The sequence below is a fragment of the Eptesicus fuscus genome, chromosome 13, assembly GCF_027574615.1.
Source record: "Eptesicus fuscus isolate TK198812 chromosome 13, DD_ASM_mEF_20220401, whole genome shotgun sequence".
Classification (NCBI taxonomy): Eukaryota; Metazoa; Chordata; class Mammalia; order Chiroptera; family Vespertilionidae; genus Eptesicus; species Eptesicus fuscus.
The window spans coordinates 77,624,143-77,646,223 of record NC_072485.1 but is presented as its reverse complement, the minus strand read 5'-3'; the positions used below and the strand labels follow the sequence as shown (position 1 = coordinate 77,646,223).

The following is a 22,081-nucleotide window of genomic DNA, read 5'->3' as shown; positions in this document are numbered from 1 at the left end:
ACAGCACAGCCACTTCTATTTTGGTTACATGTTGGAATGATAGTGTTTTGGATATATTGGGTTAAATAAAACATCATTAAATTGGCCTGGCTGGTGTGGCTCAGTGGTTGAGCATTGACTTATGAACCAGGAGGTCACAATTCAATTCCTGGTCAGGTCATATGCTGGGGTTGCAGGCTGGATCCCCAGTGTGGGGTGTGCAGGAAGCAGCTGATCAATGATTCTCTCTCATCATTGATGTTTCTATCTCTCTCCTCTCCCTTCCTCTTTGACATCAATAAAAATGTTTAAAGATTATTAAATCGAATTTCACCTGTTCCTTTTCACTTCTTTAAAATGTGTTGACTAGAAATTTTAAAACCACCTGTGTGGCTGGCAGGTACTGCCATTTGCCCTGCTGAGAAGGCAGGCCGCCCCAGGACGAGTCACAGCCTCATCGCCGGCCCCCTTCCGCCGAGGGTGCGGTGGGGCTGGTGACCCTCGGCAGCGGTGTCCCCCTCTACTCCTGCTTCGCTCCCGAGAACTCGCGGTCTCACAGCTCTGCCTCTACCCTGGGCTTTCGCCTCAGAGTCTGGGTCCGGGTGGGAGACAAGGGGATTGAAACAGAGAAATGAAGTATCAGAAGGAGGCTGTTCCTAATATCGCTCTGCTGGCCTGCTCCAGCTCCTGCTCCTGCTCCCCAATGCGCCAGAGGCCCCCAGCCACACTGCCCCCTCTGCTGTGCCTGCAATGAGCTTCCGAAGGTTGTCTGCGGGGCCAGTCCCATCCACACACAGAAACATGGCGAAGTGTATTTTCAGTCACTAAGCTAATTACAGCCACAGGAGACAGCTGAAATTTTTATTCTTTGCTTTTATAATAGAACCAAAGGAGTCAACTTAACAGCTAATATTACCTGCTACTTTCTGCAAACCAGTCGTTTAACCATACTCTACCAACAACAATAGCTTACCAGTGATCATGGAGAAGTTAACTGGATAATAGAGCTTTCCCACAATTCAAATAGAAACACCTAAGAAACTAGATAAATTTCAGTCCCACAACTCAAGACGCTACGGATGGAAGCGCGGCCGGGGGGCCCGCTGTCCCTCGGTGTCCGGGCGTTAGCCGGGCTGATAACCCCTCGGCCCTGGGACACATCCGCACTCAGATTCCGTGGGTGTTCAAGGGTTCTCTCGAGATCTCAGGGTGTATCTCAGCAGCCCACCTGGAGACGTCATTTCTAAGAATTTGGGGGAAATTGTTATGGCTTTTATGCAGAGAAGCCTCCGGAGGAAACTCCCTGAGGGGATGAGGTCAATAGGGTGACTCTCCTCTCCGCCCGGTGTCCCCACCAGCACTGGGTGTGGGTGCAGAGGTGCCCAGGCTCACGGGAGCCCATGCTCCCTCCTGGCCCCGCCATGTTGTCAGTCACGCCCCTCCTCACACAGGGGCTGTGGATGCCAAACCCTCCCAGACTAAGCCCCCGGGTCCCCTGGCGCAGAGGGAGCGCCCCACCTCGACGGTGCAGCTGTGGACACAGACCGGCCTGGTGTTCCTTAAAGCAGCCTCCTCCTCCATGGATCCCCGGAACCCTAAGCGCAGACCCGCGGCTCCCCTCTGCTCCCCACCTTCTCTACTCCATCTTCAACCCTTTGGACTTAAACTCGATGTGGAGAATCTGGGACAGGCACCTCCCGAACTCCTCCAGGACCATCTGCTGGGCCAGGCACTCCGAGCAGCGCCCCTTCTCCGCCTCCTCGCCCTGAGCCAGCAGACAGGCGCACGCGGCTTCCACCACCTCCCAGGAGATGCACGAGGACCGCCTGCAGAGACACACAGTCAAGGCCACGGTCAGAGGCCCGGCTGCTCCTAAATGCCGGCTGTGTTCAAGGGGACCGGCTTGTCATGCATCTCAGACTGTCACTGGCAAAACCAAATGCTGTCTTCCTGACACTGAAAGCTATTCACCAGAATAACATGGAGGACTGCTTTTAGAGGAAAATATAGAGAGAGGTACATCTGTCAGCTTCTTGACATCCCTCTCGTGGTCGATTCTAAGTTTCTCAAAATTAGATCCTCACAAACCCAGAGGCCTGGGCTCTGGTCCAGCCCGTGGCTGGGCAGGAGCAGCAGCTGGAACCTCAGACAAGACCAGTCCCTGCGGACAAGCAGCCTGGGTCCCAGCGCCGTGCAGGGCTGCGCAGCCCTACTGGGCGCCTGCCTCCCCCACAGGTGCGCATGGGACTGGGGAGCCCCGGTGGCTCTGAGGACTCCCTCGTCTGTCACCCCTGGGGTGCGCTTGCTCTGACTGCCCAATGGACCCTGAACAAGGACCTGCAAGACGCTGGGCTGTGTCCTGCAGGGGCAGCCACGTCCCCAGGAGCTCAAGGCCTGCTCACGTTGAACAATTAGGAAAACTCTTAAGAATTAAAAAGTGTTGGGTTATGAAAATAGAGATAGATGTTGGGACTGGATAGATGTTAAAATCTCTCCACAGCCCTAGCTGGTTTGGCTCAGTGAATGAGCCTTGGCCTGCAGACTGAAGGGCCACAGGTTCGATTCCGGTCAAGGGCACATACCCAGACTGTGGGTTCAATCCCCAGTGGGAGGTGTGCAGGAGGTAGCTGGTCAATGATTCTCTCTCTCTCTTCCTCTCCCTTTCTCTCTCTGAAATCAATAAAAATATATTAATAAAATAAACATACTTAAAAAACAAAACAAAAACCTCTCCACAAAGGTAACACGCAAGAACTGAGTTGAAGGTGAGAGAACAGGGCTGCCCAGGGCAGAGCCATTACACTGAGACCAGAGTCCATGGCTTGGAGCCCTCGTCACTCTCCATCGGACACGCGGTCCGGGGAAGGCTGTCACACTGTCCCTGCAGTTTCACAGAGGACTAGGCCACGCCTGGTCAGCGTCCACTGACACAGTGATGCCACCTCTGATGTCTCTAAGCAAAGAAGCATGAACGTGGCTTTTCAACAAAATAACATTTGAACGCAAAGGCGTTTTTTAAATGAATCTAGTCCAACATATAGTGAAGTTATTATTCCGTCTTTGAGACCCACGGGGACCACCATACGGCCGCAGAATAATTAATGGGAAAAATCCAACTACATGGGCTCATCGCGCTGGGGAGGCCCCAGCCTGCGCCCTGAGCATCTCTCCGCTACCACCACACGGGGACGGGGACGGGGACGCGCGGCTCAGAGGTTTGCTGTCTGGACGCCAGGCCCCCGCAGCCCGAGGCCAGCGGCCTGCTGGTGGCTCCTGCTCGGAGGACAAACAGGACAAAGCAGCGGGGCCTCTGAGGACAGTGTGGATCCAGGGTGAGTCTGGAAGGGGGGACGGCACCCTCGTCCAATCCCTGGCGCCCGCCCTGCAGACAGGCACGTCCCTTCCAGTGAGTGAATGAACTCCCTCAGATTAGCCCCGTCCCCGTCAGGAGGTCAGTTCCGAGCACCTACCTCTCCTTCCTGAATCTGGGTAGTCCTGACACGTGATGGCTGCCTTCAAAACTGCCAGCTTCCATGTAGTTTGGCACGGCCATTAGCGGTTTTTGTTTGGGGCTTTCTTCATAGTTTTTGCAGCCAGTGCATTTGCAGATAGAGGAGCACATGATTTTGGCCTGGAAATAGAGAATTGTCCTACAATCCATCCAGAACAAACTCCGTTTGGACCTTCAATAGCTTTATGTTTGCGTGTGCACGTAATCTGCAATTTTCATACCAAAAGCGCAGGAGTGAGAGGAGCCCGTGGTGCCGCTGTAGAGGGGACACGGTGGTGCCCTGACGGGGTGGGGAGGGGCTTTGGGAGGCTGGGCGAGTGTGGGTGGGTCCCCAGGGGGCGCTAACTCTGGTTTTGAATGCAGCTGCGTCAGCTGGTTACACAATCCCAGCTCGGTTCTCACCGTGGCCGCAGCTGAGGGCACCGCGTGCTCCCACTGAGGCAGAAGACGGGCGGGCGGAGGAGTCTGAGGCCGCCGGCCGGCCTGCGCTGGGTGTTCTGGGGCAGGCTTCCTCACTCCCAGTGGGTGGGCTTTATTCCTTGTTACACGGCAGTGATGCACCCCGGGGGCAGGGAGGGGTACCGGCTGTGTCCAGCAAGCCTGGGTCCAAGCCCTTGCTCGTGCCCTGGGACACTGGGGTTTCCAGCTTCCTCTCTGCCCAACCCCTGCCATTGCCCTCCGTTCCTTCCCGCTCAAAGGGTGTCCGGTGTGTTTTATTCTGCACCTCTGGGTGTTTTGCACAGGCGGTTTCTCGGGATTTTTAGTCACTCTATAATGCCAGGGACTACAGGTCCCCTGCACCTCACGTGGCCGTGGCTGGGCAGGCACGCGGCTGACCCAGCGTCACCCGGCAGCCAGCAGGGCGCAGTGAGGAGCAGGGAGAAGCCACAGCGCCTGGATTAGGATTCCTATCTCTGCACCAGTTGTGACTGTATTTTCAGGATCCGCACGGGGTAAAGGTGGGGGGACGGCTAGGTCTGCTTGCTGGACCTTCCAGCGACTATCTCCGAAATCAGGAGGCCTTTCGTATGTCTGAGCTTTTATGACAGCTTTTTTAAAACGACGCTCACAGCCCTGGCCGATGTGCTCAGTGGTTGGAGGTCAGCCCATGCACCGAAGGGTCGAGGGTTCGATTCCCTGTCAAGGTCATGTACGTGGGTTGGGGGTCCCCTCCCAGCCCCAGGTCAGCTTTGCCTGTCACTGGCTCTCGCTGTTCCCTGGAGGAGCCACAGTGAGAAAGGCACCGCCCTTCCATTCACTCGGTTCACGCGCTGGGGTCTCCTGCAGGCAGCCTCTCGGGCTTGCTCCCTCCCACCCCCGAGCGTCCGCGTCATGTGTTGGCTGGGCTTTTGCTGTAGAACGAATGGCTGGTGAAGATGCCAAGGGGGTGGCTGTGTCTGTGGACGCATCTCCTCCCAGGGCTTCTCGCTGCTTTTCCTAAGACAGGGGGGCCCCGGGGCCCTGCCGTTGGCTCACTACTGCCCAGCGCCGCGTTCCCCATCTTCCCGTGGGACCGACACAGCCGCATGGGGCGTGCGCACGACTGCTGCCCTGGCCTTACAGATGCAGAAACTGAGGCGCCGGAGGTTGCATAGCAGACGGCAAGTGGTAGCATCGACTCCGAGGCCACCGAGCCTGGGTCTCGGGCGCTGGGCTTGCTCCTTTTATCCGGCTTGTTTACATGTCCTATCCCTCTCCCTACCTTCCCTCTACATACAGATGTGCACATGTTCTTAATAACAGCGTGACCCGATGCTCTTCATAAACAGACACGAGTCACAGCGCAGTCCCGTCCCGTCCTGTCCGCAGGCTGGCAGCTGGGACCTGGGCCCCGGGACCTGCCGCCCGGAGCGAGGCTGCAGGTGCGTTTCCCTCCGAGCTGCAGGACAGCCAGGACTCTGACAGGCTGTGCCCTGTGCCCCGCCCAGGCCAGGTTAGAGGACGGCCCAGCCCCACAACTCCGATGGCGCCGGCCCATCGGCAGCCCCCAGGGGGACCTGTCCTGACTTGGGGCTTTGTTCCGCCTCTGCTGGAACTTCCCGCAGGTGCAATCAGGCAGCGTGTACCCTTTCCGCCTGGCTTCCTCCCGCTGCTGCACACAGCTCTCCTCCTTCCTGCCCCGCGGACGGCCAGCATTCCGGGTACGCCAGCCCTCACAGGCTCACCCGCCCTACCATGGACGGACGCTCGGGTCGTGTCCGGTCTGCGGCTGTTAGGAGTGAAGCTGTTGGGGGCCTTCTCGTAAAGGCTCTGGTGGACCTTTCCATCGGCTGTGCTGTTAGAAGCTGACTGCGGGGCGATAGCACACCCAGGGTCAGCTGTAGTAGTTGGTGCCAAACAGCTCCCCGCAGTGGTTGTACCGGTTTGTGCTCCTATCAGCACGCACGGGAATCCCACCACTCCTCAAATAAAGCTTCTTACGCCGCAGCCGGTGCCTTTACCCGAAAGACAGTGCTGCTACACGAAGTCATGTGTGTCATCATTTCCAACAAATGTGTCTCTAATTCAGGAGGGGAATCGGACTATTGCAGGAATGATGAACTGACCAGCCATGGCGCACGGCAATCCCCGTCCGCGGCGATGGCCTCATCCGCTGTGCAAACGAGGCCCCGCCCAGCCTCACCGTCCTCCCTGCTCTGGGCACCTTGTGTGTCCACAGAAGGGGCGGCCTGCAGGCTCCCGCGTGTAGCCTGTAGCAAGCGGCCTGCAGGGCGGTGGCCCTTGAAGGAAGCCCAGGTTCTCCCCGTCACCCAGACGCCCTGGAGCACAATTGAGACATTCGTGATGGCCGAGAGGTCTCCCCTCTCCCCCCGGACAGTGGACTAGCCACACGTCTGCAGAGCACGCTGCTCCAACGTGGGCCTCTCTGCTACATGTATGACCCCATTTCTTAGGGCGAGACAACGTGGACAGGTGCGTGTTCTGGAATCAGGACCTTCCAAGACCTGGGGCGCCCCACGGGACAGTCACGTTCGGTGTACATTCTTCAACACCCGGCTTTCCCCAAACTGAAGTGCAGAATCTCTGGAGCTGGCTCTTAGGCCTCCGATACAGGCAGTGCTTCGGAGATGCGTTCACTGACGGGGAGGGTTCCTTACCTGAAGGGCCTTAAAGCGCTCGAGTCCGTGGCGGAAGGTGCTGCAGCAGGCATCACAGCTGCAGTTGCTGCAGAAGTCCCCGCTGGCAAAGCAGTCGCAGTACCTGGGGGACAGTCACACAGCGTGTCACAGGCCGTGGCCGAGTCAAACAGCCTCCCGGAAATGTCCACGGATGCCCCTGCCCCTGGCCCCATTGCTGTTGTCCCAGGAACACAGCAGGTTGGGGTGGAAACATCCTATCTAATAAAAGAGTAATATGCAAATTGACCATCACTCCAACACACAAGATGGCTGCCCCCATGTGGTCAAATATGGCCGCCACAAGATGGCCAGCAGGGGAGGGCAGTTGGGAGGGACCAGGTCTGCAAGGGAGGGCAGTTGTGAGTGATCAGGCCAGGGGAGGGCAGTTGGAAGGGACCAGACCTGCAAGGGAGGGCAGTTGGGGGTGATCAAGCCTGCAAGGGAGGGCAGTTAGGGGTGACCAGGCCAGCAGAGGAGGGAAGTTAGGGGCAACCAGGCCTGCAGGGAAGGGCAGTTGGGGGGGACCCAAGCCTGCAGGGGAGAGAAGTTGGGGGGGACCAGACCTGCAGGGGAGGGCAGTTAGGGGTGACCAGGCCTGCAGGGAAGGGCAGTTAGGGGTGACCAGGCCTGCAGGGTAGGGCAGTTAGGGGTGACCAGGCCTGTAGGAGAGGGCAGTTAGGCATTAATCAGGCTGTCTGGGGAGTGGTTAGGGGGTGATCAGGCTGGCAGGCAGAAGCGGTTAGGGGCAATCAGGAAGGCAGGCAGGCGAGCAGTCGTGAGCCAGCAGTCCTGGATTGTGAGAGGAATGTCCGACTGCCTGTTTAGGTTCAATCCTACCGGGATTGAGCCTAAACAGGCAGTTGGACATCCCTCGAGGGGTCTCAGATTGGAGAGGGTGCAGGCTGGGCTGAGGGAGAACCCCCCTACCCCCGTGCACGAATTTCGTGCACCGGGCCTCTAGTGAGTTAATAAGGAGCCATCTTCCCATCAGCTGACTCCACCCCTCCGCCGCGGCAGGGGAGACCCCGACTGGGAGAGAAGACGCGGGGACCCGGCGGCCGCACTGCTCTAGGCTTTGTCTTACTGTCTCTCGTGCTGAGGACACACGTGTGACAGGGTTCACACTACGCCCCTTACTCGCAATCAACCACCTCCTCCTTGGAAAACGGAAAGACCTCGTCACTGCGCCAGCTCCCAGCCGCTGTGGCACTTCCAGCTCCGGAGCCCCTTCCCCGCTTCCCCATGAGCAACCCCCCCCCCCACCACTCACCGCCTCTCTCATCACTGAGGCTTCTCTCTCTCTCCCTCTCCCTCTCCCTCTCCCTTCCTTTCTGAATCAATACAAACATATTTTAAAAGAAAAGTTTCCAGGAAAGCGGAAACTTCATGTTCTTTATTGTAGTCGTCATTACGTTACCAAAAATAACAGCAGGCACGCTGCGTCAGAATTCACACCGATGCTGGTGCTGGATCACTGGAACGACACCGGTGGCGGACGGACTTTTGTCGGCCTGATAAGCTAGTCAGTAAGTGAGCATCACACCCAGCTCTGAAGGACGCCTGGGAGTGAATTCACCCATTCCCCGGCGGCCAGACCCCGCGCTGACCGTGCCCACATCCCCACTCAGTAAAACGCGTCCGAACAGAGCTCCTTCCTGGGGTCTCAGACCCGGCACGGCCTTGTCTTGTGGAAATCAAAAAGGAAGCTGATGAAGATCCTAAGATGTGCGAGCTGTGGGCCGGGGCCGGCCAGAACGGAGCGGCAGCAATCCTGACCGCCCCTCACCGCGGACACCAGGCCGCAGCACAGGGCGTTCAGGTGAAGATAACCCGCTGGGTCCGCGCAGTGACAGCAAATCAAGTAATTATTTGCAGCAAAAAAATACGAACACAAAGCTCATGCTGTTCCTGGCACATCATTCATAACAGAAACATCTGTTATGACCTGTACAATTACTTCCAAAAAAGGAGACTGTGCTGAGTGAGAAAACCTGGCAGAGGCTGGAGAGGGGGAGGGGCCGGGAGAAGTGGGCTGCAGGGAGGATCCCTCACCGCGGCTCTGCCCCCACGTCCTCCAGCGGCGCCCAGAGGGAGGGACGGGGCGGTGCCGTGGCTGTGGGAGCCGGTCCCCTTGGGGTCCTGGCTGCGCCAAAGCACACAGCAGCTCCCGATGACAAGGAGGGGAAGCAGTGTCTTGGGGCCCATGACCCTCTCGTGGTGCTGCGCAACCACACCTGCCCGCGGCCGGCAGGGCCACAGTGCGCTGTGCTGGCCGCGACCACAGGACCAGGACAACAGCGCAGCGCCCCCCGAGGGGAGCCCGGAGAACAGCCTCGTCTTCCTCCGGGGCAGCGGTCCGCAAACTCATCAGTCACCAGAGCCAAACATCAACAGGACAACGATTGAAATTTCTTTTCAGAATCAAAATTTTAAAACTTAAACTTCTTCTAACGCCACTTCTTCAAAATAGACTCGCCCAGGCCGTGGTATTTTGTGGAAGAGCCACACTCAAGGGGCCAAAGAGCCGCATGTGGCTCGAGAGCCGCAGTTTGCCGACCACAGCTCAGGGGATTAACTGAAGTTGATCGACCGTGGGTGCTCACTCCTCACAGCCACGCAGCCTCCAGAACTGACGGGGGTTCCTTGGCCGCTCCCACTGCCCGCGCCCGCCCGCCCGGTGACCCGTGCCCCTGGGCAGCACCGCAGGAGCCCCTCCCACTGCCCGGCTGGCCTCCTTCAGGCCCACGCCCGCGCCTGCGGCTGAGTGCCCGCGCTCCTGGCGGCCAGACAGAGGTCTCCACCGCGGAAAGGGCTGCCCGTCCACGGCTGGTCTGTGAATGTGAACAGAGTTTCAACCAGCTGGGCTATTGACCGAGTTGCAATTCCAGCCACCACTTGAAAATGGCCATCGAGTCCCAGGCAGGCAGTGCAGCCCGTCCCCTGGAGACCGCCTCGCCGCCGGCGCTGCTGGGGAGCGGGAGGGACCTCGTGGGGAAGGCGCAACAAGACCACATCCACACAGTAAGTCCTGCCACCCCTCTGCTTACGCGGGTGACAGCGAAACAGAAAGAGAACAACAGCTCACGTGAACCCATGTGAAACAGCCGAGCGACACCAACCCCACGCACGCGACCCTGTCGTGGCGCTGCTCCATCCAAAAGCCCTTTATTGCTCATGAAGCTGCAGGAAAGCTCATTTTTCCACTGGGAGAAAATGACAAATGTACCCGAGAGAGCCTCTTACATTCCTGAATGAGTGACAGTTGATGGCTTTGGTCCTTACCCGGCCAGAGTTATCCTGGGCGGTCCGGGGAGGGCTGGTCCCGAGGGCAGAGCCGGCCCCGAGGCAGCGGCCGGCTGGGCTCCGTGGTCCAGCTGCAGAGAGTCAGGCCGGCGTATTTTGAATTAGTGGATGTTTTAAAAGTTCCTCCCAGTCAGCCCCTCGCTACAGAGAAAAACAATCCTTTTCCTCCTGCTTTTACCCCACAATCCCTTTCCAACAAGTCTGGGTCTGTTAGCAGGAACGGGCCACAAGCCCAGAAGGCTCAGGCCAGGTGGTGGCCACAACGGGAGCTGAGGCCACAGACCCTGACTGGGGCCGGGGGAGGGGTCTGGGACCCAGGGCCAGGCCACCGACCAGCTGGCAGGCAGGCAGCACACACTGCGGTCAGCCGCTGGCCAGAACATTGTATTGGACATTTTTTTCATTTTGTGAAATAAATTCAATTACCCGTTTCTGTAAACTAAAAATGGCCATTATTATTATGTCCTTAGTATAACATGAGAGATCTTGATGTCTCATTAGCAGCCATTAGTTACTCATCTATTCAAAAGGAGCATTTCATAGTCAACGTTAACAAATTCAAAAGCAGCGTGGTAACCTCTGCTTTACCCTTGGCCTTGGCTCTCCTGCTTCCAGCTATTGCCTTTGTTCCTCAGCAGCCCGGCTCCCAGGGAGGGAAGAGCCAGCGAAATCGCTGACCTACTTTTCTCCCTATCAGAGCTTGAAGAAATGGAAGGTATTGGGGACATTTGGGTTTTGAGATTGTCTGTATCACAGCTACACATCCTATCCTTGTCCCTCCCCTGAAAACTTGAAATTTAAAAATAAGCTTTCCTTAAGCAGGCGGTCTGGGAAAACACCATTTTACCCATCCTCCTCGTTGTCCCCCTTTCGCCTCTTTTTAAATTGTGTGTCACCGCTGCCTGTTGGGGCTCGAGGACACCGAGCAACCTCCCTGGTCCAACTCCTCTGTGCAAAGCCTCCAACTTAATACGGGACTCGGTTTACGGGAGGGACGTGCCCGCGAGTTACTCCAGCCAACGCTTCCTGCCGTCCCAGACACCCGTCCCCACGTAGCCGTCCAAAGAGCTGCGATTCTTTTGGAGAAAGGATCTCACGGGGTTGAGGCCATTCTTTGCATAAACCAGGTACAGTTTCTTTCCTCCCCTCTGCTTAGGCCCAAAGTAAAGCAGAGAAAAAGAAATGTCTTCTGAGTACCACGCAGGCAGCAAATCTAGGGCCACCTTTTGCGAGAACCCACAGCCTTCCTCAGCGGCGTCTGGCCACCCCGGACGGAGACAGGAAACCCACGTCACCTGGACAGCTGCAGGGGTGCCCACGCTGCGGGTCCTCGAAGCTCACCTGGAGGAGCGAGGCTCTAACAACACTGGGAACTGGGGGTTGGCAAGGAAGCAGGGGCTCCAGGGATGCAGCCAACGCACTGCTGGGATCATTGCCCCAGGTCCACAGGGGAAGAAGTCAGGGGGGCCAACATGGGGACAAGAGTGAGCACAGCCAGGGAAAGCCGGAGGAGCTGTGGTCTAGAGGGCATTTGTCATTCAAGAGCTCAGAGGAGGAAGAGCAGTGCAACGTGGGCCTTTCGAGCTGAGGCAGCGAGGAGGGTTGGGGGTGGTGTGGGCGGCCAGGAGGGAGGAGGTGCAGGGCGGTAGGAACGGACTGAGTCGGGCGCTCACAGGACCATTAGACTCATGAGCATTTGATGTCTCATTAGCAACCCTTCCCTCCTGGCTATTGTATCATTTGAGAAACATTTACTCAACAAATGTTAACTAAACCCACGTGCTCAGAAATCTCTAGTCTGGTGGCTGTCAATCCCAGGTGCGCTGACTCCTCCCTCTGAGACCCGAACTCCACACTCCCAGGGGCACGCAAGCTGCCCCCCACTCCCCTCTCTCAGCTCCGAGGACACTCCCCCTTGCCGTGTTCAGGCTGAAGACCCTGGCATCCTTGGCTCAGCTGATTCCCACACCCAGCCTCTCACAAACATGGGCGCAGCCGTCGAGGTATCCTGAGGAGCCGCTACTTCTGGCCACGTCCACTGCCCGCCCCCCCCCCCACCCCCTCCCCGCCTGAGATCGTCAGGGCAGCCGTTTACCACTGGCCTTGCCCTCCTCTGGGCCGGCCCCTTTAAGCCCAGTGAAGGCACAGCCCTTCCATCACCTTCCTCTTCCTCTCGCTCCCTCACCCCAGCCCCGCTGTTCTCCTGCTCTCCGTGCTGGGCCCTGCCTGGAATCTTCCTCCACGAGGCACCACATGGCTCCCTCCCTCCGTCTTTCAAGACCTTCTCAATGGAGCCAACGGGCCGCCTTCCTCGCAGGGACCCCCATGCCCGTGCCCATCCTTTGCTGTCCTGGCGCACAGGGTGATCCCTTATTGGGTCTGTTTGCTGTCTGTCTCCTGCAGGAGCGTAGAGTCCTGTGTCTTAGGTTGCTCTGTTTTGGGGGTTCACTTCGCGTTTAGCTCACTAATGTAACCCAGGTGCTCAGACCTGCACCCCTGTTGAAGGGAGTGATGCCCTGTAGTGCCAGGCTTGTTCCCGTTCTCAGTTTAGAGACAAACGAGACGCACGAGATCCCTGCCCCTGCGGAGCTCGCGTCCCGGAATGGATGTGCAGACACACGTGCGCACACCCTAAAACAGAGCGCGCTAGTGCTGTGCAGAGAACGGAAGGCGTGCGGTGACAGTGGATTATGGAAGGCTCTTCCGGGGAGGTGACATTTTATATTGGGAAAGCCCTGGCCGGGTAGTTCAGGTGGTTAGCGTGTCGTCTGGTTACACCAAGGTTGTAGGTTCACTCCCCAGTCAGGGCATAAATACGTGGAACAACAAATCAATGTTTCTCTCTCTCAAACCAATAAAAAATTAAACAAATACTTAGGGAAAAGATAATATTTGTCTTGTAGTTATATTTAATATATGCACACTATAGTGCAATTATAAATTTTAAAAAAGCATTCTCATCACACTGAGGAAGGTGAGGATGGTCTAGACTCTAGATCAAATGGTGGCAGTGCTGATGCAGGACCCCCCGGGCAAGTTCAGCAAACGGGCGGAGGATGGTCTGAGGGCCCGGGAAAGGACAAGCCGTTTCACAGGGGGACAAAGAGCCGCGTCTTGGACGGACCCACCCCTCTCAGGCCTGTCACTGTGGGGACGGGGCTGAATACTTGGTAAATGGTTCACTGTGGACCTTTAAATGGAGGATAATTATATTTCCAGAGAAATTCCAACCTTGACCATCAAAATTTCAAGACAATAATGCCCAGTTGTTGTTGTTTTGTTAAAACATGACTCACTTGTGTAATGAGATTCACTTTTGCTGGCACTGGCAAAAACCTTCCTACTAACGTAGTCACTGGTTTAGGGACATCTGTAAGGAAGACAATTAGAATTAATTGGCACCATATATTTTTTTTCTTCCACGTACACACAGAAGAAAGTTCAAACATGAAAATGTATCATGGATTTATCATCATCCTCTTTGTTTTTTATCCTATAAAAATTTTCAAGTCAGTGTAAGTTTTTACTAATCACACCCTTTTTCTTTGCCATAGAGCTACTTAGCTTGAGCTCCAGGGATTGTCTATCCTAAACAATGTTGCATACCCAGGTTCCCAAACTGCTGGTTGAGGTACCCTGGAGTAGGCAGCAAACTCGCCAGCAAGCCGCCAGAAATTTTATTTTCAAAGCAAGCACAGCGACATCTGTTGGTCACCAGGTGAAATATTCCATTTATGTGTTTTCTCTTTCAGCTGGTTGCTAAGTTGTTAGGCTGTAAATACTGATCAGGCTATTTAGCCCAAACTACCTGAGGAGCAGAGCTGATGGGTGTATCTTGGGCCCGAGGGCACAGTGACAACCATTCCTGAGACACTAGGGCTTGGTGGGCCCCAAGGGAAGGAGAGATGTGCCTTCGTCTCCCGAATCACCCACCTGCAGCCTCTGAGTATGCTGCCTTCAGACTTAGGCCAGGATGCAGTTATTTCATGCTGACACTTAGCATGTTTATAGCTTAACAAAGGGGACTAGGCAAGGCAATCAGGGTCACTGACAAGGAAGTCCTCCTGCGGATCTAAAGGCACTAGGGCTTGCCGCGGGCCAGAAGCGGGGATTTGGGAAAGAACCCCTGCCTGTGCGAGGACCAGAGGCAGCGCTGACCGACAGGGAACAGAGCCCGAAAGCTCCCGCTGTGAGGACCATGCCCAGCCCTGCTCTGCACCGTGTGACAAGGCACAGTCCTGAAGGCCTTGCCTGTCCCTGGATGAAGGGACTGCGGGTGGAAGAGGGTCACAATCTCTCTCTCTGCCCTGGACTCTGCCGGCCCATGGAAGTGACATCTGGGTTTAATGTTGACTTATTTATGGGCAGTGAATCATCCAGTAAGGGAATATTCTGGTTAAATCAAGATTTGGAGAAACGCAATTATATATACTAGGGGTCCTCAAACTTTTTAAACAGGGGGCCAGTTCACTGTCCCTCAGACTGTTGGAGGGCTGGACTATAGTTTAAAAAAAACTATGGACAAATTCTTATGCACACTGCACATATCTTATTTTGAAGTAAAAAAACAAAACGGCAAAAACACCCGCATGTGGCCCGCGGGTCATAGTTTGAGGACGCCTGATATATACAGTCCACAGAGAAATGCCCAAGTTTTTAAGAATTCTTTTTTTTTTTAAATGTATTTTATTGATTTTTTACAGAGATGAAAGGAGAGGGATAGAGAGTTAGAAACATCGATGAGAGAGAAACATCGATCGGCTGCCTCCTGCACACCCCCCACTGGGGATGTGCCCGCAACCAAGGTACATGCCCTTGACTGGAATCGAACCTGGGACCCTTTAGTCTGCAGGCTGACGCTCCATCCACTGAGCCAAACCGGTTTCGGCAGTTTTTAAGAATTCTTGTCTGTAAGCACAATCCTAGAGCTATGCCATTCAGTCTCTCTTTAGTCATGCATAAGGCATTACAGAATAATTAAGTACTTGCATATCGCTTATTACTATTGTGCCAGTTTGAAGAAGTTTCTGAGTAAATGAATGTCAGATAGTCAGCATTTATGCTGTTATTTCAGAACTCCTGGGGATTATATGAAGGCATTTCCATTACATGCAGTTTATACCACACCTGAGGGCCAACCTTCCCCACCCCCCCAAGCTGGGAGAGGCTGATGCTTCAGCCAGGCCCCTCCAGCACATCCGCCTGTGGGAGGAATTGCCACCTGTTAGGATGGCAGGCTGTCCACAGCTAGCGGAAGAAGGGGACGGCCACCCAAAATTTGAGACAGTCAGTACAATGCACATAAAGTGGTCTATAAAGATGTTTTTTTATTCGTAGCTCACTACTATGGAACATGGAGTTTACAAATTGCCTCCTTAATACCCTCACTGCCTATTTCACTTTTTTTTCTATATACAAAGCCAAACATGTTCACTTACCAACTTATAGATATGACATAATTTTTGAATTAATGTACTTTGTACCTGACTGTAGAGAATTGTTTTGGTCTTGATACTGAGGAACCAGATGGAGTGCTTTTAGTTCTCTCGCGCTCGAATTGTCTGTGCACAGCATCTGTGTCCCCCCTTTCAACTGACATAGCACCTGGAATGAAAAACAAGGTCTCACTTGTCAAAGCCGCCCCAGGGCAGGGGGAGGAGGACTCTTTCCCCTCCCACGTGGGAGTCTGTGCTGTGAGATTCTTCCCCCCTCCCATGTGGGAGTCTGTACTTGCTCTTTAATAAATTTCCACCTTCGCTATAAAAAAAAAAAAAAGTTGCACAGAAACTTCCACCGAGAACATAGCTTTAATCCCGAATTTACGTTTTCCTGGAAAATGGCAAACTGCCCATCTGTTCCCAATTTCCTGCCCACAGCACGCTCTCTGAGACGTGTGGGTGGGCTCACCGAGGTCGCTGCCTCCTTCTCCAGGCCCCGTGAGCGCAGAGTGCACCGAGCTGCCCAGCCCCGGCCCCACTCAGAATCTTCTTTAATTTCATGACAATTGTTCTTTCCCGCCACCCTCATGTGTTACTAGTTAACATGTGGGATTTTTTAAAACATCTATTCATGTTATTTCCTACAAGCACAGCTTAAAAAGGTTAATCCAAGAACTGGGAAATTCTAAGAAGCCACGGCAGTGGTCCTGGGCCTGGCCAGCCCTCAGGCCACCTGGCTGGGCTCTGACCATCAATAAACCCTCCGAGAGGCAAGTGCCCGCCACTCAGGCATGTGGGTCAGGCAGAGCCCGGCTGGAGCCCTCGCTGGTGGCCCCGGCCCAGGAAGCAGCAGCGGCTTTGCCCACACAGCTTCCACCTCGGATGGGAAACCACAGGTCCCGGCCGCTGTGCTTCTGCCCTAGGTGGCCTTTGGGCTCTGAGACAGGACAGCTCAAGCCTAAAGGGTCAGTGTCCCCAGTCACAGGGGAGCCCATGCTCCCGGCAGCGCTCCGGGCACCCTGACCCTGGACGAGAGGCCAGCATTCGTGTTCAGTGGGAGTTTATTTGTGTCTGGAGGGTTAAATTATAGCCACTCACGTACACTCACACACACACACACACACACACACACACACACGAGAGAGAGAGAGAGAGAGAGAGAGAGAGAGAGAGAGAGAGAGAGAGAGAGAGAAAATGAGAGAGAGAGAGACTCCTCTGTCCATCGAGCACCCGGGGTCTGACTCGTCGTCTGGTGTAAAAGGAGGAGGTCCCACCCTGCTCACCTGGTCCGTGTGTCCGGAGAGGCTCGGCCCTCATTCCCCGGGGGCCTGACAGAGAGGTGAGTGTCGCGCCTGCCAGAGCTAAGCCGCGTTCATTCCCTGGCAAAGCGTGGGCTTAGGGCTAAGGCCTCCTCTCTCAGAGTAAAGAGCTGCGGGGGAGGGGCAATCTGGGTTGTTGGGCTCTTTGCTCACGGAATGCTTGGGGCGGGCCCGAATCCTAGAGGCGCCGTACAGGGCGACTGTGTAACATCTGTTTCTTAGCCATAAAATGAAGACAAAAATAACGCCCACCCTACAGACCTGATAAGAGAATTACAGGAAAGTAGCACGTAGACCACAGGTGTCACTGCCTGCCTGTCTGAGGGGAGTGTTGGTGGTATTAGGGACTTGGAGGTGGGCAGGGAGGGCAGCAGCCTCAGCCCTGCCTCCCACCAGCTCAGCCGGCTGCCGTCGGGCCCCTGGGTCTGCGCTGACTGATGTGACGTGTGGTCACTATCCTTAAAAACACAGCCATGTCCTCGTCCTTGTTTGACTTGCTACATCTGGTTGGAGTGAGAATCTTAGAGCTGGGAGGATTAGGCAGGCGCTAATGTCCCTCTGCATGAGACAACCAAAATGTTGATTCAACAGGTAAACAATGTCAGTCATAGCGGTAAAGGCCCAGCATTCACTCAACAGCCGCTTTCTCGGCAGGGTTACCATGGTGTTCGCGTCCTTCTGAGAGCCGCCCGGGGCCTCCTCGGCGTCCTGCGAGGACGGGAACTTGCAGGGCTCCTGGGACGGAGGGTTCTGCAGAGCGGCCTCCTCCACGCCCTCTCTCGGCACAGCGCCACCTCCTTCCTTCACTTCCACCTGGAAAAGCAGTCGCTGCTCAGAAGCCACGTGGGGGACATTGGGTGCCGCAGCTGCACAGCACAGAACATTCTCTGGGGAGTCACACTTGGCCCTTCGTGCCTCCTTCCTCACCCTCTCTCTCCCTGCGGCCACAGTCGTCCCACCAGCCTCCGTGGGGCTGAGGGCCCGAGCCACCTGCCCGTGGGGCACAGAGGTGTGATCTCCATGTGGCCCGGTGTGACCCAGCAGACTCCCAGGCCAGTCGGCGCCCCCTGAGCTGCTCGCCATCCCCCACTCCATTGGAGCTGCAGCCAGCGGGACATTCCTGAAGTGCCCACCCTTCAGTACCACCCTGAGAGCAGGCCCGTCAGCTCTGTGGAACGTTCTGGTCCATTGTTTGCTGTTTCCTCATGAAGCCGAAGTCCCTGCCGCTGTTTGGTAATATTTATAACTAGAGGCCCGGTGCACAGATTCGTGCACCAGTGGGGTCCCTCGGCCTGGCCTGCGGGGATGGGACCAAAACCAGCTCTCTGACATCCCTGAGGGGTCCCAGATAGCGAGAGGGCAGTTCTTGGGTGATGCACCCCGGAATTGGGCTCCCTCCTCTCTGATTCTGCGTGCGTCACCCAAGAACCACAGCTGCCAAGTCACTGCAGCTCGGCAACTCCTGCATTGAGTGTCTGCCCCCTGGTGGTCAGTGCACATCATAGCTACTGGTTGGAGCATCTGCCCCTGGTGGCCATTATGTGTCATAGCTACCGACCAGACAGTTGAACAGAAGGTAGCTTAGGCTTTTATATACCGTATATAGATGTAACTTATAATGCGCTGCTAGCGATAGTAGTAAAGCTTTCCTAACTGAACAGTAGGACAACGTGAGTGTGAAACAGTGAGGGTAAAATGACTGCCACCTTCGTATCTAAGCTATGCTCTACACAACTGTCACCTCAGTGACACACCAGCAAATTGCCAAGAACAGGGAGAAATACCATGATATTACTGAAAATCAACAGAATAAGAAAAACACTAAAAAGTCTCAGTTAAAAAAATTACCATCAGAATTGAGGGCTTTAAAATGGAGATACTTGGTAAATGATAAGAATGTAAGGAGGTTGCCCTCGGTTTTTCTCGGTGGTTAGAGCATTGACCTGCAGACCCAAGGGTCTCGGGTTCGATTCTCTGTCAAGGGCATATACTTTGGTTGCAAGTTCAATCCCCGGCTCTGGTCAGGGCACATACGGGAGACAACCAATTGATGTCTCTCTCTCTCATTGATGTTTCTCCCCCCACCCCTCTCTCCTTCTCCCTTTCTCTCTCTCTAAAAATCAATGGGGGAGGGAGAGATGAAAGAAAAATAAAAATCAATAGGAAAATATCCTCGAGCAAGGATTAAAAAAATAAAAAGAATGCAAAGAGGGCTGAAAACACAGTCAATAATATATATATATATATATATTTTTTTTTTTTAAAAAAAGATAGACCAGTTTAAAAAAAATATATATATATATAAAGGGGGAAGGAAGTAAAAGGCAAGAACATGGAAATTCAACCACGCTGCGTTTGTTTCCTCCAGTTACTCTGACAACCAGGGCTCCTTTCCTAAAGCCAGTGACAGCCCGGATGGTTACCCACTTTCCATCCTCTTCCTCTGTTGTCGGGCGCCCCCTGCAGGGCTAGGCCAGGTTTGAACCAGGGACCCAGGACATAATTCACCTGCAGGCAGAGTGGCTGGGCTGGCTGGTGTGTCTTGGGTTACAAAGGGGTGCAACCTGTGTGCCAGCCAGGGATGGGGCTGACACAGGGACCTGCGGTGGCAGCCAGCGGTCTCCCCGCCCTGCTCCGGGCGGGGGGAGGGGGTACCGTGCCCATTTCCGCCCCGGATCTTACTGGGATCACCCGGACGCCGGCGTGGGCGGCTCCGTCCAGGGCCCAGGCGCTCAGGGGCACGAGGGCAGGACTCCGGTGCGGGGTCAGCAGGGAGGACAGGAGGTGGACGTTGTAAATCGGCGGGGGCGGCGGGGCCGCGGGGAGCACCGCGTCCTCCAGGGGGTCGAGCTCGGCGAGACTCGGGAACTGGCCCAGGATCTCCTCCTCGTGGTCATCCACCAGCAGCTCCACCTTGACCTTGCTCCCGAAGTCCGCGCTCAGCGGGGGGTTGAAGGCGTGCAGCAGGGGCTCCTTGGGGCCCGCGGGGCTCAGGTAGGGGTCCTTGAACACGTGGAACTCCTCCTCCTCCGCCTTCACCACCGGCGCTTTCAGGCCTGTGTTTTCCGAGACAAACCGACCCTCTGCGCCGAACAGGTCCGGCCCCATCTCATCTTCGGGACTGGACATCCCGCCCAGCAGGGGCGCCTCGTCCATGTTCCCGACGGGACCCCGCACCTGGCGCCAGGCGAGATCGGCAGAGCCGCGCACCTGCAAAGACGCGGCCAAGTAAGAGGGCGCTTCAGCACCGCGGCCCCCGGGCTGATGTGGGGAGAGGGGTCCCACCGTCCCGACCAGGGGATCCAACCGCCCAAGGGGTTGACTAGGGGCCCCCCCCCGCCCTCCCTCCCCCCGCCTGCAGACCCGAGGCCGGGCCAGGGCCCTGGGAGACCCGACGGCGGCAGGCCTCCTCGGAGGGGCGCACCTGGCCTTGGGGTTGCTGGGGCACAGGAGTGGCGGTTAACGGTTGTGGAAGGGGGCGGGGTTGGGTTGGAGTGGGCGGGGCCTGGAAAGGGGCGGGGCGCGACGCATGGGCGGGGATTGGAGGCAGGGCCCGCCGGTGGGTGGGGCGTGAGCGGGGAGGGCCCTGGGAGTGGATTGGATCGCAGGCTAGGGGGAGGGGCCTGTGACAGTGGGCGGGATCTGCAGGGCGGGGCGTGCAGGTGGGGAGTGGATTGGATCGCAGGCTAGGGGGAGGGGCCTGTGACAGTGGGCGGGATCTGCAGGGCGGGGCGTGCAGGTGGGAAGTGGATTGGGTCTCAGGCGAGGGGGGCGGGCCCTGTGGCAGTGGGCGGGGTGCGCGGAGAGCAAGCCGGGACCAGCGACCAGCCAAGGCGTGGAGGTGGGCAGGGAAGGACACTCTGGAGCTCAGCAGCTCCAGGCTCAGGTGCGGAAACTGAGGCCCCCAGACCCGTCTGATGCAGCGCTGGTGGGACTCCCTCGCTTGACTTATGACTTGAGTGTTTAAAATATACTTTTTCTGCTCCGTAGAGCTCCGCCCCCTGAGCTCCCCCCACCTCCCACCATCGCTGCGGGTGGACCGAAGGCCAGTCCGAGCACACACTTCACACACATCCTTGGTGCTGCAGCTTGGGGTGTGTGACTGAAAACTGGGTATCCCTAGCCAAAGATAAACACCCAACGTTGATGACTATGATGCTGGGGAGGAGGTGGAGTCCCGCAAACCCAGACACAGCTCACACTAGTGTGACGCACACTTTGGGTGGGGAGTGAGCTAAATCCACCCTCCATAGCAGTGAACGCTGCAAGAAGTGAGAGTTATCTAGGGTAACCTGCCAACCCAAAGTGCAGAGCTGAAAGGGATTCTGGAGATGCGAGGGGGGAAGATTCACCATAACTCTCAGGTAGGGTTTCACGTGCAAGTATTGTTTGGGTAAAATTAAAATGTAAACACATCAACTTCCTAATCTCACTTTTAAAAGTTTAAACTTTTGCCCTAACCGGTTTGGCTCAGTGGATAGAGCGTCGGCCTGCGGACTGAAGGGTCCCAGGTTCGATTCTGGTCAAGGGCATATACCTTGGTTGCGGGCACATCCCCAGTGGGGAGTGTGCAGGAGGCCAGCTGGTCAATGTTTCTCTCTCATCGATGTTTCTAACTCTCTATCCCTCTCCCTTCCTCTCTGTAAAAAATCAATAAAAAATTTATTTAAAAACAAGTTTAAACTTTTCAAACAGTAACCAAGATGGCAACACTGTATACTGCCATTTAGCTGTACACCTTACCATTCAAGAAATCCCAAGAAAATTTCATGCAGTTGAGAAATCCCGAATTCAAGGTATAGCCTTAAGTGTCCTAGGGTTTATCTGAATTTTTTTTTTCTGGGGCATTACAGTTTAGTTCAAAATAAGACAATGTAATTAAGATACGCCTGTTGGAATTTTCCTGCCATGTGAATGACCTAAAACATATTCCCCGCAACTAGTTTATTACAAACGTGCTTGACTTGAAAGGAAGCTCACGCCCACTTTTTGGACATTCACTTCCTGTTCCTGTGATCCACAGGGCAGGGCTCCATAGAAGGCTCTAGCAGCTTCTTCAGATTAAAACTAGGATGGCTTTATAAAAATTATATTAAAAAACCCCTACTGAAATATTTAAATATCACAGATAAAGCTGACAGTCCCTTGAGCACCATGGTGTCCCTAATCACGCTGCCTTGCAAAGGCGGGTCACTGTGAATGAAGTCCTTTCTGGGGGATTTGCATAAATATGTGTGGAGACGGCTTTACGCTAATAACTTAATGGTTGTAATAATCATATTGAACTCAGAGTTCGGAGGGTCCGGGGGGCGGAGGGTGCGAAGAGAGTACAACTGCAGGGACCTAGAAGGCAGCTAATGTAAATCCAGGAGCCCAAGTAAAAAAGCGAGTGGCTTGAATAGCCTGCGCAAG

General features: G+C 55.4%; 1 protein-coding gene across 1 annotated transcript; it reads right to left on the bottom strand.

Annotated features, from left to right (window-relative positions):
* Positions 1-826: 826 nt before the first annotated feature.
* Positions 827-20,104, bottom strand: TESMIN (testis expressed metallothionein like protein). The gene is made up of 9 exons (XM_008147015.3): positions 20,094-20,104; positions 19,352-19,879; positions 17,330-17,482; positions 15,396-15,516; positions 13,209-13,282; positions 9,892-9,983; positions 6,589-6,691; positions 3,450-3,610; positions 827-1,805 (listed from the first exon to the last, which is right to left on the bottom strand). Exons 2-9 carry the CDS (start codon positions 19,823-19,825, stop codon positions 1,616-1,618), a joined length of 1,368 nt encoding a protein of 455 aa, XP_008145237.2. The 5' UTR covers positions 19,826-19,879; positions 20,094-20,104; the 3' UTR covers positions 827-1,615.
* Positions 20,105-22,081: the final 1,977 nt, after the last annotated feature.